General features: G+C 35.6%; 1 protein-coding gene across 31 annotated transcripts in view; it reads right to left on the bottom strand.

Annotated features, from left to right (window-relative positions):
• TTLL5 (tubulin tyrosine ligase like 5) overlaps window positions 1–20,674 on the bottom strand; it is a 144,240-nt gene extending 123,566 nt beyond the window's left edge. For 14 of the 31 annotated variants that reach the window (XM_026712010.2, XM_087921977.1, XM_087921978.1 and 11 more), the window contains exons 1-11: window positions 20,492–20,674; window positions 18,680–18,843; window positions 13,734–13,840; window positions 12,970–13,052; window positions 12,177–12,283; window positions 10,729–10,859; window positions 9,532–9,614; window positions 7,646–7,715; window positions 7,281–7,365; window positions 992–1,093; window positions 693–784 (exon numbers count right to left, since the gene is read on the bottom strand). In XM_026712010.2, the coding sequence (XP_026567795.1) occupies window positions 693–784; window positions 992–1,093; window positions 7,281–7,365; window positions 7,646–7,715; window positions 9,532–9,614; window positions 10,729–10,859; window positions 12,177–12,283; window positions 12,970–13,052; window positions 13,734–13,840; window positions 18,680–18,756 (937 nt within the window). In that variant the 5' untranslated portion in view covers window positions 18,757–18,843; window positions 20,492–20,674. Of the gene's footprint in view, window positions 1–692; window positions 785–991; window positions 1,094–7,280; window positions 7,366–7,645; window positions 7,716–9,531; window positions 9,615–10,728; window positions 10,860–12,176; window positions 12,284–12,969; window positions 13,053–13,733; window positions 13,841–14,086; window positions 14,132–18,679; window positions 18,844–20,491 lie in introns of those variants that run through there. The other 17 variants (XM_087921963.1, XM_087921968.1, XM_087921980.1 and 14 more) reach the window with 4 other exon arrangements.
• Window positions 20,675–20,777: the final 103 nt, after the last annotated feature.

Here is a 20,777-nt window from a genome sequence, read left to right as displayed (position 1 = left end):
TAAGTCTTCTATCACCACTGATAACACTAAATGCTGCAAACTAATTATTTCAAAGACAGGTTGAAATTTCAATTGTCAATTAATCATGCTATCAGTAGGCCAATCAAATGTGAAGAACATAAGATCTCCTACAGAATATAAAATTCTTGAATGAAAGGCATTCACTAAATAAGTCACTGTTCAAAGGAAAGTGTTATTACAGAAGACAATTACACTTCCAAAGAGAAACACACAGCAAAGAAAAATAAGAACATATCAAAAAAACATATTCAGAGAAAAATAAGATAAGAGTTTATCGTCCAGAAGGAGTACAGTAGTCAAAGTAGAGAAAAGGAACAGTTTCAGCATATTAGATAATTAAATATACTATCATAATATTTATGAAGAATAGCCAGTTTGGTACAATAGTTAAGGTACCAGGGTAGAAACCAGGAGATTATAAATTCTAGTCTCCTTAGGTACAAAAGCCAACTGGGTGACTTTGAGCAAGTCACTCTCAGCCTTAGGATGCAAGCAATGGCAAATTTATATTTTTAATATAAATAGAAAGAACAACATACTTCTGAAAATGTTACTAAGAAAACTGTAGAGACTAGGTGCCAAGGATCAACACTGACTCAAAAGGACAAAAAATAAAAATGAAAAGGTGTTCTAAAGATGATTCAAGGGAACAGTAATAGATATCTGCTTACCAGTGGTATCTTTTCCTTCTTGTTTCAGGTATCTCAGCATTGCACTCATACTCCATTTATTTCCATAGTCCTCTACTTCAGGATCATCACAACTAAAACATAAGAAACACCTTTTATCCTGACCAACCATGATAGAATGCTACCTCCAAATTCTGCTTGGTTAATTCATATTTTCATGTATTGTTTGATTGTACTTAATAATTGCTTTAAAACACTTTTGTTTTAACATAATACAAAAGAATTAAATAAATATAGAAACAGACATTTATTTCCAATTCAAGCTCAAGAAATCTAAGTACCTGACATAGTCACCACTCTTCTTGTTGACACTATAATTTGTAAGATGCATGAATTGGTTTTTAATATTCTTTGATCCCTGGTCATATCTCACAGTTGCAAACCTACAAGACAAAAATGGACATAACAATCTTTAATCAAAATAAAACTGACCAATTTTTTCAGCTGATGTTCCTGAGTTAGCTTCAAAGGTAGTCCCTGTTGTAGACCATGCTGAAGTAATCTACACATGAAGTAACAAGATCATAATTCACATATTTGTCAGGGCATTCTGGTCCAAAAAAGCCTACAATTGGTGAACCAGCCAAAGCAGAGGTCTTTCCTGGCCATAGCTTCCAGCAGGAGATACAAATGCATGAGGATCCTCACCACTACAAATTTTCAGGTCAAGCATGACAGGGTCAAAATTGGAACTAAAATAAAGCCAGACCAATCACCAACAAACAGCAGCTCCACCTTGCAGGGATTTAATCTGACTATAGGATATCTCTCATCGGTGTAGTACAGTGTTTAAAGTACTAAAGTAGGCGTTGGGAGACTCAGGTTCTAAACCTCCCTTTGACATGGAAGTCAGCTTGGTCACTTCTTCTTAGTTCAGATCAGCATCACTCTGCAACAAGTCAGCTGAAAAACAAAAACCCGCATCACACATCAGCAGCTTCACCGGCAGCACTACAGAGAAGGTAATGCAAGCAGAACCTGTAACCAAGTGGGACAAACACTACTACTACAATAGGATGGTTGTTACCATTAGACATGAACCTTCATCAGACTGAGTAATCCTAAGCAACAGAAATCAAAATTCAAAAAGGGATTCCTTGAAACAAAGATAGTGACCGCTTTCTATTATTGATACAATAAGGCCATCTGTAAGTTCTCATTCTCAGAGTATTTAACAGCATAAACATTTACTACATTATATTACAATCACCCTCTTAGCATTAAACAAGAAAAGCACTATATTCAGTTAAATATATATACAGTTAAGTGGAACCTGAAAACATGCTTGCAATAGCTATCCTCTTTCTTGCTGTCTCTTCTCTACCAAGCCAGAATGCTTTGTTTCTAGCCTTATTGAAGTGAGAAATATACATTCCACAATCAAGAGAGAACACTGAGGAGCAGAGCATTACCGCATTATTTTGTTCTGTTCAACCACAGGCAGGGATACTGTTGAGTCACTCTCTTGTGTCACGTTCTTATCTCAATGCAGGAAATGTTTCAAAATCACTTTTAGCAATTAAATACAATGTGGATGCACAGATTACAAATGAGTGACAGAATGTAAAGTTTATCAGGGCACCAGAATATTATTCTGATAACTGAATGGCTCAAAATAGTAACATACTACTGTAAAACAAACTCTTTCCAGGATCTGGTAGTTTCCAATTCAAAGACGTTTATGCTTCCCCTTTTTCCAGGTCTGAATTCTGCCCCACCCCATCCAATCCTCTATACTTAATCACAGTCAGATCTGCCTCATCTCACAATGGTGTTTACTGTCTTGATTCCTCTTCCAAATTCCAACTATCATTCTAGCTTCCTTTCTTTCTCTTTTTAACCCATCCATCAAGGGTGTTCCTTCATTTTCACAGTAAACCTGACACTCTGATCAAGGAGACCAACAGCTGCAGCCAGTTTAATCCTAATGTAATTAATCTGCATTAGATAGAAGTACAAAGCATTGTGACTCAAAACAGACACATTTGCTATTTAAAAAAAAAGACATTGATCATGGAACCTGTTGCTATTTTCCCAGTTCCTAAGTTATCTTTGTTCCTAAAATATCAAGGGCCTGCCAGGCAGGGGTTACTGTGAGAAGGACTGAACTGCTGTAACAGACTCTGGCCACAATACAGCCTATGAGGTAATCTGAATTCCTTGGCTCACAGTAAGTACCTGAATTCTTTGAAAACCACAGGAATCCATAGAGAAAAGGTAAATATCTCCACGGAGCCAGCACTAATTAACAAGCAGGGTAACAAAAGGAGAGGGCAGGAGGAGGCTCAAGAAAACAGGAAAGCCCAGTGTCAGACATGACAAGAGGCTGCTGCTGGCTCCTTCATTTCAGAATGTGAATGACTGCGCAGCCATATCCATTTTCTACCCACCCTCTCTCCTTCTCTGGGCCCCTCAGAAGTACATCTGATTTTCTGCTCAACCCGCCATACTTCCACAAACAGTTCTATGTTTTCTCTAGCTTACCACTAGTTTAACTGCAAGTGTTTGCTCAAAAGATACTAGGCCCCAAATTGCCACCTCTTCAAAAAATTTTCTTAATAGATGAAATTTTCTGATTCCAAACAAAGAAAAGCTGATTTTAAGCCTGAAAATAATCAACCTTGTGCCTGACTGCCCCCTGCTGGTTACTATTTTATGTAAAGCTTGCATATCCTCAAAGGTAAAGAGTGTGTACGTGTGTGTGTGTGTGTGTGTGTGTGTGTGTGTGTGTGTGTACACATATGTGTTTGCAAGATTGACAAATCCAAATTTTATGTGATTTTATCTGGCTTTACAAAATTGAAATTTGAAAGTCCAAGAGTATTTGTCAATTATGCTAAAATATTCATATAAAATTGCATTTCTCAGTATCGGGAAAACCAACTATGAAATGGCAGCAAAAGGGTTTTTGTCGCCATCAAAAGATCCTCTGGATTTTTGCAGCAAACAGGTGGTCTCTGAAATTATCTACTATAATTTCAACTTTTGTAGAGGATGAAGGGACAAAACAACAAACCTCTTTCTATTAGCAGATGTTATTTCTAAAGGACCAAGACAATGTATGAAATTTTTACATTTTTTCACCTGTGAACAATATGTGACAGAATTCATTCACAACTATTTTTTAAAATTTAGAGCAATAACATTATTATCCTTCCTTTCCTATTTACACTGGTTTATGAGTCTCATAAGCATATATGCTTGGAAGAAAGAGCAATATTTGTATAGTACGGAAGTGATTTGTGAGGTGTCTACACAAATACACAGACTACAGGAACAACAAAACAAGAACTAAGAGAAAGAAAGGCAGGAAGATAAATATCATTTAGCAGGCATTGCTGGAACCTGCTATGACAAAATTCATGAGAAGGAGGCAAGGACTGAGGGGCACAAACTGGTCAAATGGAACAGGTCAGATGTGAAGGAAGATTAGCATTATATTTGAAGGAAATGCATGGATATACTAAGATGTAAGCATGAGACTCTAAATTTGTCAGGAGCATTTGGGCAAGAACTGAAAAAATGAAGAAAAAAAAGATAGAAATGTGAGGTACACTATATCCTGCCAAGACTGTCAGAACTTCTGGATAATACTCCCCTGGTCCAGATCACATTATTTTCAGGGAGGAGACATATTGTCATATTGGGAGACTATCTGGATATCTATTAGTAGACCAACTCAGCTAAGACTGCAAGACAGTAGTGGGATTCAATTTTTTTTTACTACCAGTACTGTACGCATGGCAGGGGAAGGATACTGTAAAATCTCCAGTCAGAGGTGGTATTTGCTGGTTCTCTGAACTACTCAAAATTTCCACTACTGGTTCTCCAGAACTGGTCAGAACTTGCTGAATACCATCTCTGCTGCAAGATCCCAAAAATGCTGTTTCATTTTCCAGAAGATTTAAAAAAAAAAACCTAAGAGGATCAGCTGGTTGAAAAGGAAAAAGAAATTGGATGTCTTGGGAAGATGTCATCATATAATCTTGAAATTCAAGATATTATAGAAACAGAAACTAACATATAGTTGTACATGCATACTAGCTGAGCCAATTTCAACAAGCTTAGAAAAGAGCTAGGGACAATCCTATTGGCAGAAATCCTCAGACCAAAGGAAAGACAGAAGTGTTCAGAAGTTCTAAAAAATAAGATACTGGAAGAACAATCATAAACCACTATAATGAGGAAAAAATATTTGGGGGAAAGTTTGGAAACTACTGTGGATGCTTAGGGAATTTGGACTGAGCCAAGTTAAAAGGGAGATATACAGGAAATAAAGATAATGTAATCACCAACAAAGTCTACCAAGAAATAGCTATTACCTAAATAAAGTAATCAAAAAGACCCAAAGAATTTAGGCTCACAGGCGAAGGTAAAAGCAACAAAAGCTATTTTTTTCTTGGCCAATGCAGTTATAACAGAAAAGGGAAAGTTAGGTCCAGTTTGAAAAAGCTGAGATAAGGATCCTCAACAAGTATCTTGAGTTTTCTCCTCAAAGGGAAACAGAATGCAAATGGACTGAAGCAAACAACCATCACAGGAGAAAGCAGAAATCCAAGGTAAATAAAGAAATGGCTGCTAACAAACATATTTGCAGGACCATAACAATTACATCCACGAATCTTCTTAAAAACCTCACAAATATCACCCCAAAGCTCCTATTATGATTTTTGAGAAATTATGAACACAATCCATAATTAAAGAAAGACAAACAGTTGTTCCTATCATCAAAAGGGACAAAAATGGATCTGGGTAACTATAGAATGCTCAGGCTGAAGCTGTTACTGGGTAAAATTCTGAAACTAATTATTAAGCAATTGGTTTGTGACCATATAGAAAATAACCCATTGCTTGACAGAGGTCATCAAGGGTTTATCATTGCAATTCAACTTGACTTCCTTTTTTGCAAAGTGAATAGTTTAACTGACCATGGAAATGTAATAAATTCAAGATATGACTTTGCATATCTTGAATTCAGCAAAGAACTAGGCAAGGCCTTCCATGAAATGCTAATAGCAAAGATAACGACATGTGGGCTGGTCTGTGTTATCAAAACTGAATGAAGCATCATAAGAAATATCATCAATGACTCCACATCAAGTTGGAGAGAAGTATCAAATGGCATACCATAGGGATCCATTCCTGGCTCTATACTGCATACTATATCTATGAATAGTAAGTTAGAAAACATTATCAAATTTACATATGATATAGACATAGGGGAGATAGTCAATTTCCTAGAGATTTTCAGGATTCAGAAGGAATCCTGTTCAGAATTTCTGATTCTGGAAGAGAGAGCATAAAACAGTAAGATAAATTTCAACAGGCACAAATGCAACTTCCTACATTTAGATAGGAAAAACAAAGGCACATGTGAGGGAGATGGAAGGCTTCTAAATTAGAGACAGACAGACAGAAGACAAACAAGGCAGGATTGGTGGGGAAAGAGGAGAATCATCCTTGACAGCACTATATTTTAGAAGACGACAGGTGTTTTCATCTATCAGAAACTAAATATTCAAATATGATCCTATCCAAGTTTAATATCAAGATCAAGAAGTCATCATTATCCTCTATTCTACACAGGGCAAACCATATCCACAACATTGTGTCCTGACTGGAGGAATCCATTTTAGAAAGGAAGTATGTCCAGAAAACAGTAATCAAGAAGATAAGGATTTCAAAGAGAACAATTCATGAAGAACAGCTGAAAATACTGCAAATGTTCAGCTAGGATAAAAGGTGGCAGGAAGACATGAAAGCTGAAAGGCTATCTTGATACCTAAAAAGCTATCATGTAGATCAGGGCTGTCAAACTCGCAGCCCATGTGCCAGGTGCATCACATGCTGGCCACGCCCCCGCCCGGGTTTAGCAAGGGGGCGGAGTCCTGATATATCACATGACGATGACATGATGATGTGAGTTTGACAGCCCTGATATAGGTGGTGGGACAAAACTGTTAGAATGGTTCCCTATGACAACAATCAATTGTTCTAAGTGACAAGGAAGCAGATTTTGATCAGGGAAAAAAAATCTTTATTTTAGGAGTTGTCCAACAATGGAGTAGACTGCCATAGAACAGAGATGTTTAAACAGAAGCTAGGTAATCATCTGTCTAAGATGCGGAAATAGAGACCACTTGTTCTTCAGGATCCCTTCCAATTCTTACTTCTATAATTCTATAAAATTTAGGAAATGCAAAAATATCAGCAAGCAAAGAATCTTTAAAATTTGCTACTGTTACCAAAAGCCAAATGCAGGAAAATATGCTTCATATATTACTACATATATTCAAAATTTCTCCACTACTTGAATACTTGTAGCTCAGCATTTAAAGAATTAAATTCTCTGAGATGAAGGTAGAAAACAGAGTAACTCAAAGTGAGAGATACTAATATATAATTATTCTTCATAATTTTTAATTTTCCAAAGTTCAGAAGAACTACAAGATCAAGCAGTCTCTTGCTATTCCTAACTTATACATAAAAAGAAAGCTTGATTCCTGCTCTGCCACTTCACATGGTAAGGCATTCAGCTTATATAACATAAGACACAAAATCAAGACTTACCGGGCCAAACCTTCCTCATAGAGATAGATGACAAGGGGATCATAGGATGTCACCAAAACATAAAGCCGCACATCAAATTTGAAGTCTAAAAAAAGGCACAATCATAACTAGTTGTCAGAAATTTTTCAGAACAGTGAATCTACATAAGGACAGGGTATAGAATTAGATATTTTCAAGAACCATTTAACAATCAAGTACCAATGAATAGAAATATTTCCTGAGCTTGGATAACAATTATACAGCATTTACTACAACAACAGCAAAATAGAAAACAGAACTACTTTCTTATGGATCATTGACTTACTCTCAATTATCTTCAATTTTTTTTAAAAAAGCAACACACCCAAATTTTAATATTAACTCACCATCTATGAGAAGTGGGTTGTTGATGTAACGGGAAACCAGGATGTTTTCTTCAAGGGAAATTTGATTTGGCTATAGGATGAGATAGACAGTACAATGGAATGAAGAACTGAAAAGTTGAATGCTGATTTCACTAAGTGACTTTGCCCATTACCTTTCAATGAATATTTATTGGGTTAATGAACTCCATGGTGAACCCTAATATTTTCTCTTTTTTTCCCACAAAACTTTTCAATGCCAAACAGGGCAATTACGGTGTTGTTCTCATGCCAAAACATCCAAGTTATCATGCACAACATTATAATACAAAAGGATGGGCCCGTTCCTCACTGGCAAAACAGTTTTCACCTGCCTTACCATCGATTGGTATGGATCCAAATTAATGTAATATATGCTAGAGAAGTCACATGTATAATATGCATAAACTTCAGATTATATGTGAAGAAAATCTTAGAACTCCTTCCTTCCTTCCTCCCTTCCTTCCTTCACCTTTGAGTCAGTGTTAATTCCTGGCAACTGCCTGAACTAGTCCATCGGGTACTGTTGATAAAATTTCAGAATGTCTTCCCATTACTTTCTTCCTAGGGCTGAGGGTATGTGACTGGCCCACTCAGCTAACTTTGTGAAATAAACACACACACACACACACACACAGAGAGAGAGAGAGTTCTAATGACAATAAGAAAAAGTTGGATCAAACATGATTTTCTATTGCAGCAGCCATCATTCCAAGAATCATGTGCAACAATAGGTCAAGTTAACTGCAGTTACAGAAGTTTGTTTTTAGTAAGTATGACATACACACACAAAACATTCACCTAATTACCGAAAAATAAGTAAACTTCCCTTAAGAATGTTTGAGAGTGCTCCATACATGGAACAAATATGACATATTTGTGAATTTTGCAATCCTTGATGGAAAATGGTTTGAGAGCTTTTTCCAGGTTCTGACCTTTTGTTCACATATTACTTTTTCTTGAAGCAGATCTTGTCCAGCTTTGGAAAGATTTGCTTCATTCACTTGGCCAGCAGTTCTTTAATTCCATGGGAAACAGCCAGGCTGAGAACAGACGAGGCAAACTGACCCCTTCTAGATGAGATTTGGGGAGGGGGGGAAATGAAAGTTTTCACTAACTGAAAGTAATGACTCACAGTTTTATGTTATATCTATTCCAGGAACACCTACCCTACCAGAATGATTAAAGAAACCAACTGCTTATTCCATACCATTTATATGATATAAAACTTCCCAAGTGTCTTTAGTCATCAATCCACAAAGTGAGGATTTGCAAAAACATACAAACTTCATATGTGTATGCCACCATCTGATTATAATTTTAACTTTTTCTTAAAAATTGTACCTCAGTCATTCCCAGAATGTGTTTTCATCAATTTCTGATATAATACACCCATATGTTAAAAACATTCACACGCCAGTCTCATTTTCAGCTTCTGTTTTGTATACCTGACTTTTTTGGAGTGTAAAAGTACAATGCTCCGGTTCCCACATCACACAAAGCCATAATGTGAGTTATTTGCTTTCAGCTTACCATAATATACAAAATCACCTATTGTGGGTTAACTTTAAATATGAATAGGGTTATTATGCTTTGTTCAGAGAACTATGGTTAGAACCCCTATTCAAGTTTAAGCAGGCTTAAATTTCTAGTAAAAATGGGAATAGGCATTCATTTCCTCTTTTCAAGACTATAATTTTTACTGCAGACTTAAGCAAGTGACAGAACAGTAAATTGATTCAAAACTGCACATTAGTTTCTACTGTTAGCAATCTATCATATTTTGGCAGAGAAAATATACAGAATACAGGAGGCAGTGAGTCATCAAACTAGCCATATTTTGAAGTTGTTAGATTGTTTTTAATGCTTACATTATTGATCAAATAGACACCCCGTCCCCTAGAAGAAGCCACTGGTTTTACTATCCAAGGTCCCCTGTCCTTTGAATAGGAAGCTAGTTGAAGGGAAAAAAAGGACAAATACATACTTCAGTATTAAATTTTCTACAAAAATGTCACCAAACAGTGATAATTTTGGCCAGTAATACTTGCAATTTTCAGTATAGTTTATTAGTACACTCAACCTTGTTTACCAATCAACCATTATCAATAGCTGAAACAAAATTATATTTCATATTCAGAAAAAAAATATTTCATATTCATAAACACATATAAACAATTGTGAAGTCTGGAGAGGGCACAAAACTCTACCATGCACCCTTTGAACAGGTACACACAGTTTGTATTTCAGGATATCAATGTTTAGTACACTTCTGTTTGTATGTGTAAAATACTATATTTACTTCAAAGTAAGTTTTTTTTTTTAATAAAGAAAAAGAAGCAGTAAGAGAAAACTAAGAAACTCAATAAGCATTTTTCCTAGGCTGAGCAAGTATTAATTTTTTATCCTTTTATATTATGGCAAGTTTCACTGAGTTTAACCATTTTTATTCCAAGATAAAAATGTTGAGAATTTCAATTCCGATTCTGATATTATGAAATATTATGTCACTGACTAATCTGGTTTGAGAAGAGCAAAAACATGCTAATCCAAACCTTCTTTTGAACATAGAAACATAGAAAACTGATGGCAGAAAAAGAACTAGTGGTATACTGAGTCTGTCCTTTGAGGGTTTTTTTTCCATTTTTAATTTATTATTTAATTATTATTTTACTTTTTATTTATTTTTAATTTTTGTCAGATTAAAAAAAAACATTGACAGGGAACACTCTAGAAAACTGTGAAAAGCCCATTTTAAAAGGACTATTTGTGGACTCTAGACTCTAGACTTCTTTCAAAAATCTTCCCTCTCAATCTGACAAATATTAGAGGACCCCTGGTTACTTATTGAAGGACATGATTGCTCTTCTTTTTGGGTACATGCAGTAATCAAACCCAAAGAACTGTTTCATTCCTGTTTTTCTCTAATAAAAAATTCAACTACAGTTTACAGGGGATTCAATAAATTAACAAAAAATCCAGGAATACAATAGAAACATTACAGAATGAAAATTTCCCATTCAGTTCTAGCTTTGCTTATGAACTGGTAATCGAGGTCATGGACTTACTGCAAAACTCCTGATATTCAGCTGGAAGGATGAAGGTCTGAGGCAAAATATGGAAGGTCTTGAATCCATAAATCTGTTGCATTCGATTAATGTTCTTATATAGTCTATCTTTCCGAGTTAATTCATATGACCTAAAGACATGTAGATATAATTTGCTAGTGTCACCTTGCTTATGAGGATTTTAAGAATTCATCATTACAATTAAACTTTCATTCTCCTGACTTTCATTCAGTAGACTTTGGATGTAACAGATAACATTTTACTTTAGATTTCACCCCCCAAAACAAGCAGTCTATTGTTTCTAAAGCATTCTGGACAAAAGTAATTTGCCACAATTTACATTATGCAAATTATATAACTTGATACAATTATTTTGAAGCACTGGCTATGTAATTATGCAAATGTAAATCATTACCTCATTAATTTCATATTTCACAGAATTTTGGATTTAATTGATATACTTTTTCCCAAAATGATGCTTTGAGTCAAACTTTTATTGTGTGATTTCATTCACAAGCCTTGTGAAACATTTAATGCCTTAACATGACATTGTAATCATTTCGCTACTAAAAGCATATGTACAACACACCATTCTTCTATTCCCTCAATTGAAGTCATTTCTAAATAGGAATGGACAATATTTTTTTAGTATTACAGTCCTTCCAAGATAATCTTGGATTCAATGTGGACAGCCGCATTCTGCTAATCTTAAAATCTTCACTCATGCATTTTCCTGTTCACATATACCCTTCAATGTAACCTATCCAACCTCTGTTTCATCATCTTACATCTATCTCTAATGGCTCACTGCCTTATCAAATGCCTCCAAACCTGAAGGGAACTGAGGATAGATGAATGTCTACTCATGCTCAGAGCCATCAATAGCAACAGATAAAGTATAGAATGTTGTCATGCCTTGGGTATAAAACTCTGGATTCATGCATACATTTGTCCACCATCCCATTGTGTTACCTTCAAGGTCATGAATATGCCAAATTTTAAGAGTTTTCTGTGCAAGGGAAAACAACTTGCAGTATCCCAAGATTTTTTGTAGTAACTGCTACTACCCATTTCCACTGGCTAAATTAAAGGTAAATTTAAATAGCTCTGGCACTAAATAATACAGGAAAGGCTTGAGGGAATAAATTTGTTAATTTTGTTTTGCTCTGGTCACACCCACTTCTTCACTTACCCACACACTTAAATCCCTTACAGTAAGAGATGCCATCAAGATTTACTAAATTTAGCAATAAGAAATATTAGCAAAAGCTAAAAGCCTTGGTAAAAGCTTTTTTGTTTTAACAATTTTACTGAACCTTTAGAATAAAGCTGGGCACTTGGAAGAAATGGAAATATAAATGATCTGCAACTTTTGTCAGATATAGTATCACTCTCCGAAGAATGAGTCTCTGTTCTGTATCATATTATTATAAGATGCCACTTCTTACCTGGGAAAGTGATTCACTTTTTGAATATCTGTGAGAGTTCGCAGAACGTAAGGTTTTAAATGTGACCCTGTCCACATAAGATTATATTCATTACTGCTGGGATGCACCTGGGAAAAGATATGGTTGAACATTTTAATAGTTAACCAGCTGAATAACATTTTATTACCTCAGAATCCATAACTTGGACAGCATTCAAAATTAAAAGAGAACAATTTCACTCATACAACAGGACCTGTCAACTTCCTTTCCCTATTCACAATGTGCTCTGAAGGGTCTTCCACCCAGAAGAAACTATTAAAATGTTAACGCTATCAGAAAAGCATCATCAACCAGAAGAATTCTACTTGATTCAAATAACTGTAGTAAATAAATGATTATTAAAAAGTAGAGACAATATGATTTCTAGTCCAGAAAAAATGCTGTCCAGTTATGAACATTTACAGTTGTTACATGTTGATTTTAATTTTGCTATTTATTCTATATTTATGACAGATTGCACATATACTTTGTAGAACAAAAATATGTACAGTCATATCTACAAATTGAGCTTCTTCTAAAATACTATAAGTGCACCAAGAACTTCAAGCAAAATCTCTCTTAAACACATCATATAAGAGAAAGAAATATAAGTTGTAGCATTACAGTGCTAGACAAGACACCAAATTAAAGGAGAAAACACCTTTTGCTTTTTTTTGATTGGCTTCAGGTTCCTCTGGATTCTGATCCATAATGATCTAAAAGCAGTGCAAACAGATTTAATTTTCAGGTCCATGAAATTCACAAATAAACATACCTCCCGAAATCCATGAGCTGACAGAATGCTACGCACCAAACGACTGTCCGTTCTCACAATTTTAAAAGACAAGTGATAGCGCTCTGGGAACAGAATACAGAATTATTATATAAATACAATTATAATCTATTTTACCAATTGTAAAAGAGATTTTCTCAGAACACTTTATTGTTTATTCTATTCTGCATAAGATCCGTACAATAAAGCAATCTATAGCCTTCTCTTATGTATGTACATTTATTTATATGTTTCATTGGGAGACAGGATTCACATGAATGCATTCAATGTAGATAAAGATATATGAATTATTCAACTATATTAAAGATACTGTATACAAGTGGGTCACATGGGAGAAAAAGTTTGGTTAAAAAAGTATGAAAAACTGAACAATGTGAAGATGTTTTGTATTTATATTCTTTTTTCCTTTTGTTATCTTAAATTCAAAGTCAACTTCATTTTAGGTAAATATAACATGAAAAAAAGATTCTTAACCCTTACAAGCTTCAGACAAAGTGCAATACTACATTTTAGGTCTTAGAACCTTCAGTTACATAAAAAATACTCTTTAAAATTTCTCCTCTTAAAGAAGTCATAAAATCATAGCAGATTACATTTATATTTGAAAATATCTAAAAACTCTAGCTCAATATATTAAAAAAAATTATTTGTATAGCAGATTATCAGTATGCCAAGTAAATCTTGTCTTTCAATATTTTTTTTATCTACTCTAGGTGATGTAGGTATTTGAGAAAAATAAGATTTACCCCCAATCAAGCGGATGTAACTGTCCTTGGTTAGAATAGCTTCAGCATGAAATACCATGATTGGAATCCTCCTGAATCCACCTGTCCACATGATACATGGGTGCTCCCTAAAAAAATAAAAAAATTTCAACAGATAAAAAATAACTACTTTAATGATATATGCACAACCTTATTTCAGAAGACAAGTAGTCTTTAATTTAGGCATTATCCTTAATTCAAACACTATTTTTGATTACCAATACTTTTTAAGAAACCTATTTTTCTCCATGCAAGATTAAGAATTTTTGTCTGGGAAAGAGCTTTTTCTTCTTTTTAACATAACATTAGAATAAATATATAGGACAGACACTTACATTTTCCTCTTATAGTTCTTTGTAAATCAGGACACAGAATCTCTGTTATGTATTGTAGCAACATATTCTACAGCAACGCCTCAGCAAGCATCATGTTGCTGGGCTACTATTAAGCCTCACCCGAATGCAGAAATATTGAGAATTGCCCAGACAGCAAATAGCAAAGCATATATATATGTATGTATGTATGTATGTATGTATGTATGTATGTATGTATGTGTATATATATATATGTAGATCTTTGGTTGTTCGGGTTTTCTCCGCGTAAGATTGATATCTGAGGCAGCGTTTGATGAAGTCTCATTCATCATCTTCAGGCTTCTGTCTCCAGCTCTGTGCTTCTACTCTGAGAAGCACAGAGCTGGAGACAGAAGCCTGAAGATGATGAATGAGACTTCATCGAAACGTTGCCTAGATATCGAATCTTACGCGGGAGAAACCCGAACAACCAAAGATCTACATATAATACCCGAGAACCTCAGAAAACAAATATGTATATGTGTATATATATGTATGTATATATATATATTTGTTTTCTGAGGTTCTCATGGTATTTATGTGGATCTTTGTTTGTTGGGTTTCTCCGCGTAAGATTCAAAGTGTCTAGGCAACGTTTGATGAAGTCTCATTCATCATCATCAGGCCTCTGTCTTTGGCTCTTGCTTTTCACTCTGAAAAGCAAGAGCCAAAGACAGAGGCCTGATGATGATGAATGAGACTTCATCAAACGCTGCCTCAGACACTTTGAATCTACGCGGGAGAAAACCCGAACAAACAAAGATCCATATATATATATACACACACACACACACACACACACACACAAAACTTTCCACATGTACTTAACACTTTTTCTCTTAATATTAAAAACTGAAAATTATAATTCAACCGTGTCCTTTGGGAGTTTCTGGTGAATTTGGCAGGGGTGTTGTAAGTCATGTACCACTACATTAACTAAAACTGCTACCTCCAGAGAATTAGATTCTTTCTCCTCTTATCTTCCCACACTATAAAAGCAAATCTGGGAGGTTGGTGGATTGCCTGTTGAAGATTCACAGTCTGCCCAGAAAGACAGGCAGAAGTGAGCTCAGCCAAGTTCTATCTTATAAGCTATTAAACACTTCCTATGTTATATGAACATACCTGAATTCAAATTTGCACAAATATGGAAGAAATTATTATCTAGCATCTTCCACTGTTATATCATTAGTAGGAAAGTCAATAAGATACTAAAGAGATAGGAACAATCCTCCCTCAAAGCAATGCATGATTTAGGACAATAATGAAACAAAAAAACATCTTAAAAAGTTATGATATTTATGTAGTTATTTACTAAGCACATCTAAATTATATTGAAGTAACCAAAATATCTTTACAATCCCCAAGGAATGTCACAACTTTTGAGCACCCTTAATGTTTGGAAATTGAAAGTTGAAAAATTTGACCCACCCTAACAATACATGTGCAATCATAGTTTCTCTTTATGCAAAAATATGTATAGAACCCAGACCAGCTGAAAAAAAGTATTAAACTAAATATTAAATAAATACCACAAATCTGGAGCCTAAATTATATTCATCTCAGGCTCAAAAAACAATATCACAACAATAAACTGTAAATAAACTGAGTCAGAATACCAACTTCAGATGAAATGGGATCATAGAAAGAAGTACTATAGTATGTGTATATGAAGGACAGAGAATGTCTATCTGCTAACATGGAAGAGAAAAATTCTACAAACAGCAGGCTTTAAACTTAGGTTAATACACAGCCTGTAAATAAACAGACTAAAGATATGTTCTCATTTACTCTTTTCTTGATTTGGATGAGTGTCATACTCTAGTTGCATCTTCTCCACAAAATTTTAAATTTTTTTTGTATTATTATGTAAGTTTATACCACCCATCTTACTATCCAAAGTGACTCTGAAATATCATACATCATAAAGTTTCTAAATAAGCAACAATATCCATCAACCTATGTTTATTAATTCATGTGAGTTTCCCAGGAAATTCAGGTGAAAGATTGCTAACAATTTCATTGCAGAAAGTAATTGGAAGACAGTAAAAGAAGTCAAGAGAATTATATATAAAGCTTAGCAAAGATTTGAAAGAGTCACACATCAGCAATAAAAAGAGGATCAAGTTATCAAGGCAGAATGCATATACGTCTCAGCTATAGATATGGTTATCAGAAAAGGTAAAACTCAAAAAAGAATTGAAGTTTTGAAAGGAGGCTGATATCAATAATAAAAAGAATAACAAAGAGAACACCCCTTTGGATATATGTTCAAAATAACAAGCAGGAAAAACAAATACAGCTATTCCCAATAAAGATGGAAAATGTTAAAAGGTAAAGCAAGAAAAGACAGAATTACTTTACTCTAATTTTAGCTCAGTTTTTTCCAACAAGAGGATATGGGACCACTAGGCAAGTTTGAAGAGCAGGATGAATCAGTAGGACTGAAGCTTTAGACTAACAGAAATATAGTCAGGGAATTCTTCTCTAAATATGTTTAAATTTATAAAGCTAGCTGAATTTTATCCAAGGATACAAAAGAAATTTGCTGAAGGTTTTGCTAAGTTTTATGCATTATTTTTAAAAATTCAACATAACATTGTATCAAACAACTGGAGGGGAAAAACTGTTGTCTTTATATTTAAAAGAAGAATAAAGAAGATCCAGGGAAATATCAATTAGTAACAAACCTAAAAGCAAATTATCTATAACACTTTTAAAACAAATGCAAAAATCACCAGAAATTGTGGATTTGACAGGTTATGGTCTTGCGAGACAAGCATTACCTTATTTTTTTACTTGGAAATTTTTCCTTAGAATGTAAGAATGCCAAGATGGAATGTATCTTGAGTTCAACAAAACATTTGACAAGTATCCCATGACACTCTGATTAGCAAATGGTTTGCCCACTTCCCAATGGGATGCAGAAGAATACCATAGCCTTTAAGGTTTTGAAAATAGAATGTTTTTATTTCCAAGTGCCATGTAATAATCTCTAGTAGTGCATTGTAACTTTTTAAAATTATAAATGCCTTCAAAGTATTTAATAATATATTTTTATAATGGGATTTGCTGTTTTGATATTATGTAGTTGCAAACAAGGCAAATGCAATTTTAGGCTTCATCAAGATTAGTTCTGTTTCTAAACTGCAGGAAAAAAATAATTCATTTTATTCTGTGTTAGCTAGAGACCACTTTTCAAGTATAGTAACCAGGTCTAGACATTATATGTTAAGGACCAGATCAAATTTAGAGAAATGCCACCAGGATTTTTTACTAGAAAGTAAAGAGAAGAAAAACTGAAGATAGATTAACCATGAGAAAACAGGACTGTGAAAGTGTATATTTTAAATACTTGAATTATGTAATTCAGAAGATCAAGAGCTTTGTAATAGATAGTTCAAAGGTAAAAGTAGTTATCCAAAAACGTAGGAATCTCCCTTCACTGAAAGTATTCGAGCAAGGATAAAACTGCCATCTCTCAGGGATGCTTTAATTTAGGTTCCTGTACTGAGTAATAGATTAGACCCAATGGCCTAAAGACCCCTTTCCAGTTCTCTTCTATCATCTGTATTATCCCATTTGTGTGCCAGTTTGAATATAAAATTGTAAAAGTTGGTAGACTGTTTCCTATCTTGATCAAACTACAGTATAAGTGAAGGACATTCTGCCAATTTTCTATGGCAAGAGAAATTAATGGGTGGGAGAGAATGGATGAAAAAAAGTCTACTAAACCAAGCCATATTAGTAAAACTATGTTTATAAACATAGTTTCCTGCAGAGGAACAAGAAGCAGACTCGTGCAAATAAAGACTTAATATCAAAGTAAGCTAAAAAATAACCCTCAGTGATAGGAAAGGACAACTTTTCACCACAGACCACAATTCAAACAACAAAAATGCATGTTTAAAAAAGGCACAAGGCCAAATTCCCAGCTAAAGGATCAAGCAGATATGAAAGATACTGGCTTGAGATCATGAAAAATCTAAGTTCTGACCTATAACCGGTAACGTGATCAAAGCAGCTTCATATATTTACACAATAGTCACATTCATGTTCCCTTGTAACCCACCTACTTACTTCCAGAATTACAAGAAAAAGTAGGCTGCACATACAAGTGATAAAAGTATAGTGAGAATAATGTGCATTTAAATATTTCCCTTAAAAACTTAAATGTGTCTAGTTCCTCTATAGTCTTCAGATTGCTAAAGTTTGCAAGGAAAAGCGTGCATTTATCAATTTTCCAGAGATTTGGAACCTGCATACATGTTTAATCGAAAGTACTTAAAACTACATGCAGAGTGTTTACTTTAAGACCAATAAAGGCATCTGGTTACCTAGGGTAACTAGGAGCATGCCCTATGTGACAGCTCTCATCCTAAGGATGAAGTTAATTCTCACTAATTCTGGCTGAATGCCCACAGCAGAATAAGGATAAATGTGTAGCAGACATGAAGCTACAAACTGAACATTCACACTTATAATTTCAAGCTTTCATGTTCATTTTTAAAGAAGGTTAGACTTAAATTTCCATAGTAACTCTGACACAATATACAATTATAAGTTTTAACTTACTCTGGCCCTTCCATTTCTTCCTCTTCCTCAGAAGATGAATCCGATTCTTCCAAATCCCGAGCCATTCCAACTGGCATATCCTGTGTATGTTTTCACACAGCCCAGAAACAACGAACCCTTAATATTTTCACTGTAGAATCAGAAAATCTAACCAGTACTATATTCTATGAAGAAAATGAAAATTCAATTATCAGAGCAAATTGGAAATATACAATAATCAAGCTTCTTAGTAGAAAGCCACATACAGTTTCCAGGCACTTTATTTTAATTTTTAATTCAATTGCTGTATTGGTTGGATGACTTTGGGCCAGTCACTCTCTCTCAGCCCAACCCACCTCATAGGTTTGTTGTTGTGGGGAAAATAGGAGGAGGAAGGTATCTTGGATATACTCACAACCTTAAGCTATTTGTAAAAACAATTCAGGATAAGTTTTTTAAAAAACCCATTTATTTGAATTCTGTAGCCACCTATCTCAACAAGTGATTCCAAGTGGCACGTATAATAAAAACATAAAATAATTATATATAATCACTGAATAAAACTATTGCCATAGCTGTTAATTCAGCCAAGAAAAGGGGCCCTTAAGACACTCAGATCCCGGTCAGGGCATACAGCCAGACCTTCAAGGCCTCACAAAGGACCAGCAAGGTTAGGGTGATCCTAATCTTTGAAAGGGGATTGCTCCAGAGCGTAAGGGTTACAGCATGTCTCCTAATCCCAGCCAGATGATATTCCTTGGCTGGCAGGGCCGTTAACAACCCCAATTCAATTATTGTAATAATTTGATCAGAAATGGTGTAAGGAAGGAGTGAAGAGCAGTTGAGCTTCCTTTTGGCAACTGTTCTTCTGAGATCTTTGTTAGGAGCAAAATCGGTGAAAGGAAATCAAAATGGGAGAAGCAGCAGAAAAAAAGATGGAGAAAAGATTCCACGCTCTCTTCCCATCCGTTTTCTTGCTGCACAAGGTTACAACAGTCCGGCTTTATATTTGGCACTGAATCACATCTTAAGCTTGCCATCCTCTTAACAAATCTGAGTCATATATTTAATCCAGCCGTAATATAACAAAATACACACCATATAGATGGAAAGAATACACGCCACCCACTGCATGAAATTAAGATTATGTAAACATAAGTCTCCCAGTTATTGCTGAGGAATCTTAAAAACCTTTGCTGGGCTCGGTCAATCTTCTGTGCAATAAACAGGTCCTTCCTCCCTACCTCAAAACTCCCAGGATCAAAATGACACTCAGCTACCTTGTCTTAAACACTGCCTGCCCCTTTCTGTGGCTCCCGGGGAAGCTTTTCCTGAGGGTTCAACAGCCACTTGCAACACTTCTCTCGTTCAAGTCCCAGGGCGCTAAAAGTCGATTCGCAATGAAAACTTTTCCTGGCGGAATTCTGACCCAGAAACGAAAGATTTGGAAAGATTTGGCTGGGCCCCCGGCAGAAGATGGCACTGCCCCTGAGCGGGGAAGAGGCGGCAATCTTTGCCGGAGGGCTCGCTTGTCCCCTTTTCGTGGGCATCGCATTCCTGGTCATGGGGAGGAAGGGATGAGAAAATATGCCGGAAAGCTCCGGAACCTGGTTTCATCCCCAAAGAGGGAGCACCTGGGAAGCACTGCCTGAATTCCGCGAACTTTGCGGTCGGTCCGCGAATTTCACGCCAGCTGCCTCCGTCCCGTTGGATGCCGGTCACATCTCTACAAACGCTGCCTTCCATCTGCGAGGCTCAACTTCTCGTCCGAGCAAGTTCTATGCATGCAGCATGGAAGGCGCCCTGTTCCCAAACTCCGCTCACGGCCATTACCTGCTGCTTCATCCTCTTAGGGGCCCGGCAGTCGCGATTCCTCGGCTCAAGCGCTTCCCCTGTTACTACAACAACCAACAGGCAACCGTCTCCCTCTTTTTACAGGAGACACATTTGCGCAAGCGCCAATTCCTCGGCTCCCGCCGGTGCCCTTCTCCACACGCATGCGCGAGTTTCCGGTCCTCTTCTGCCTCCTCTTCTAAAACGGCGTCATCAAAATTCTCTTTTTAAAAAAAGGGAAGCGAAAAGGATGTTCTGAGTTCTTCCACCCACACCTTCGAATTCT

The sequence above is a fragment of the Pseudonaja textilis genome, chromosome 1 (genome assembly GCF_049901715.1).
Source record: "Pseudonaja textilis isolate UNSWEBS1 chromosome 1, rPseTex1.2, whole genome shotgun sequence".
Classification (NCBI taxonomy): Eukaryota; Metazoa; Chordata; class Lepidosauria; order Squamata; family Elapidae; genus Pseudonaja; species Pseudonaja textilis.
This window is presented reverse-complemented; position numbering and strand designations above follow the sequence as displayed.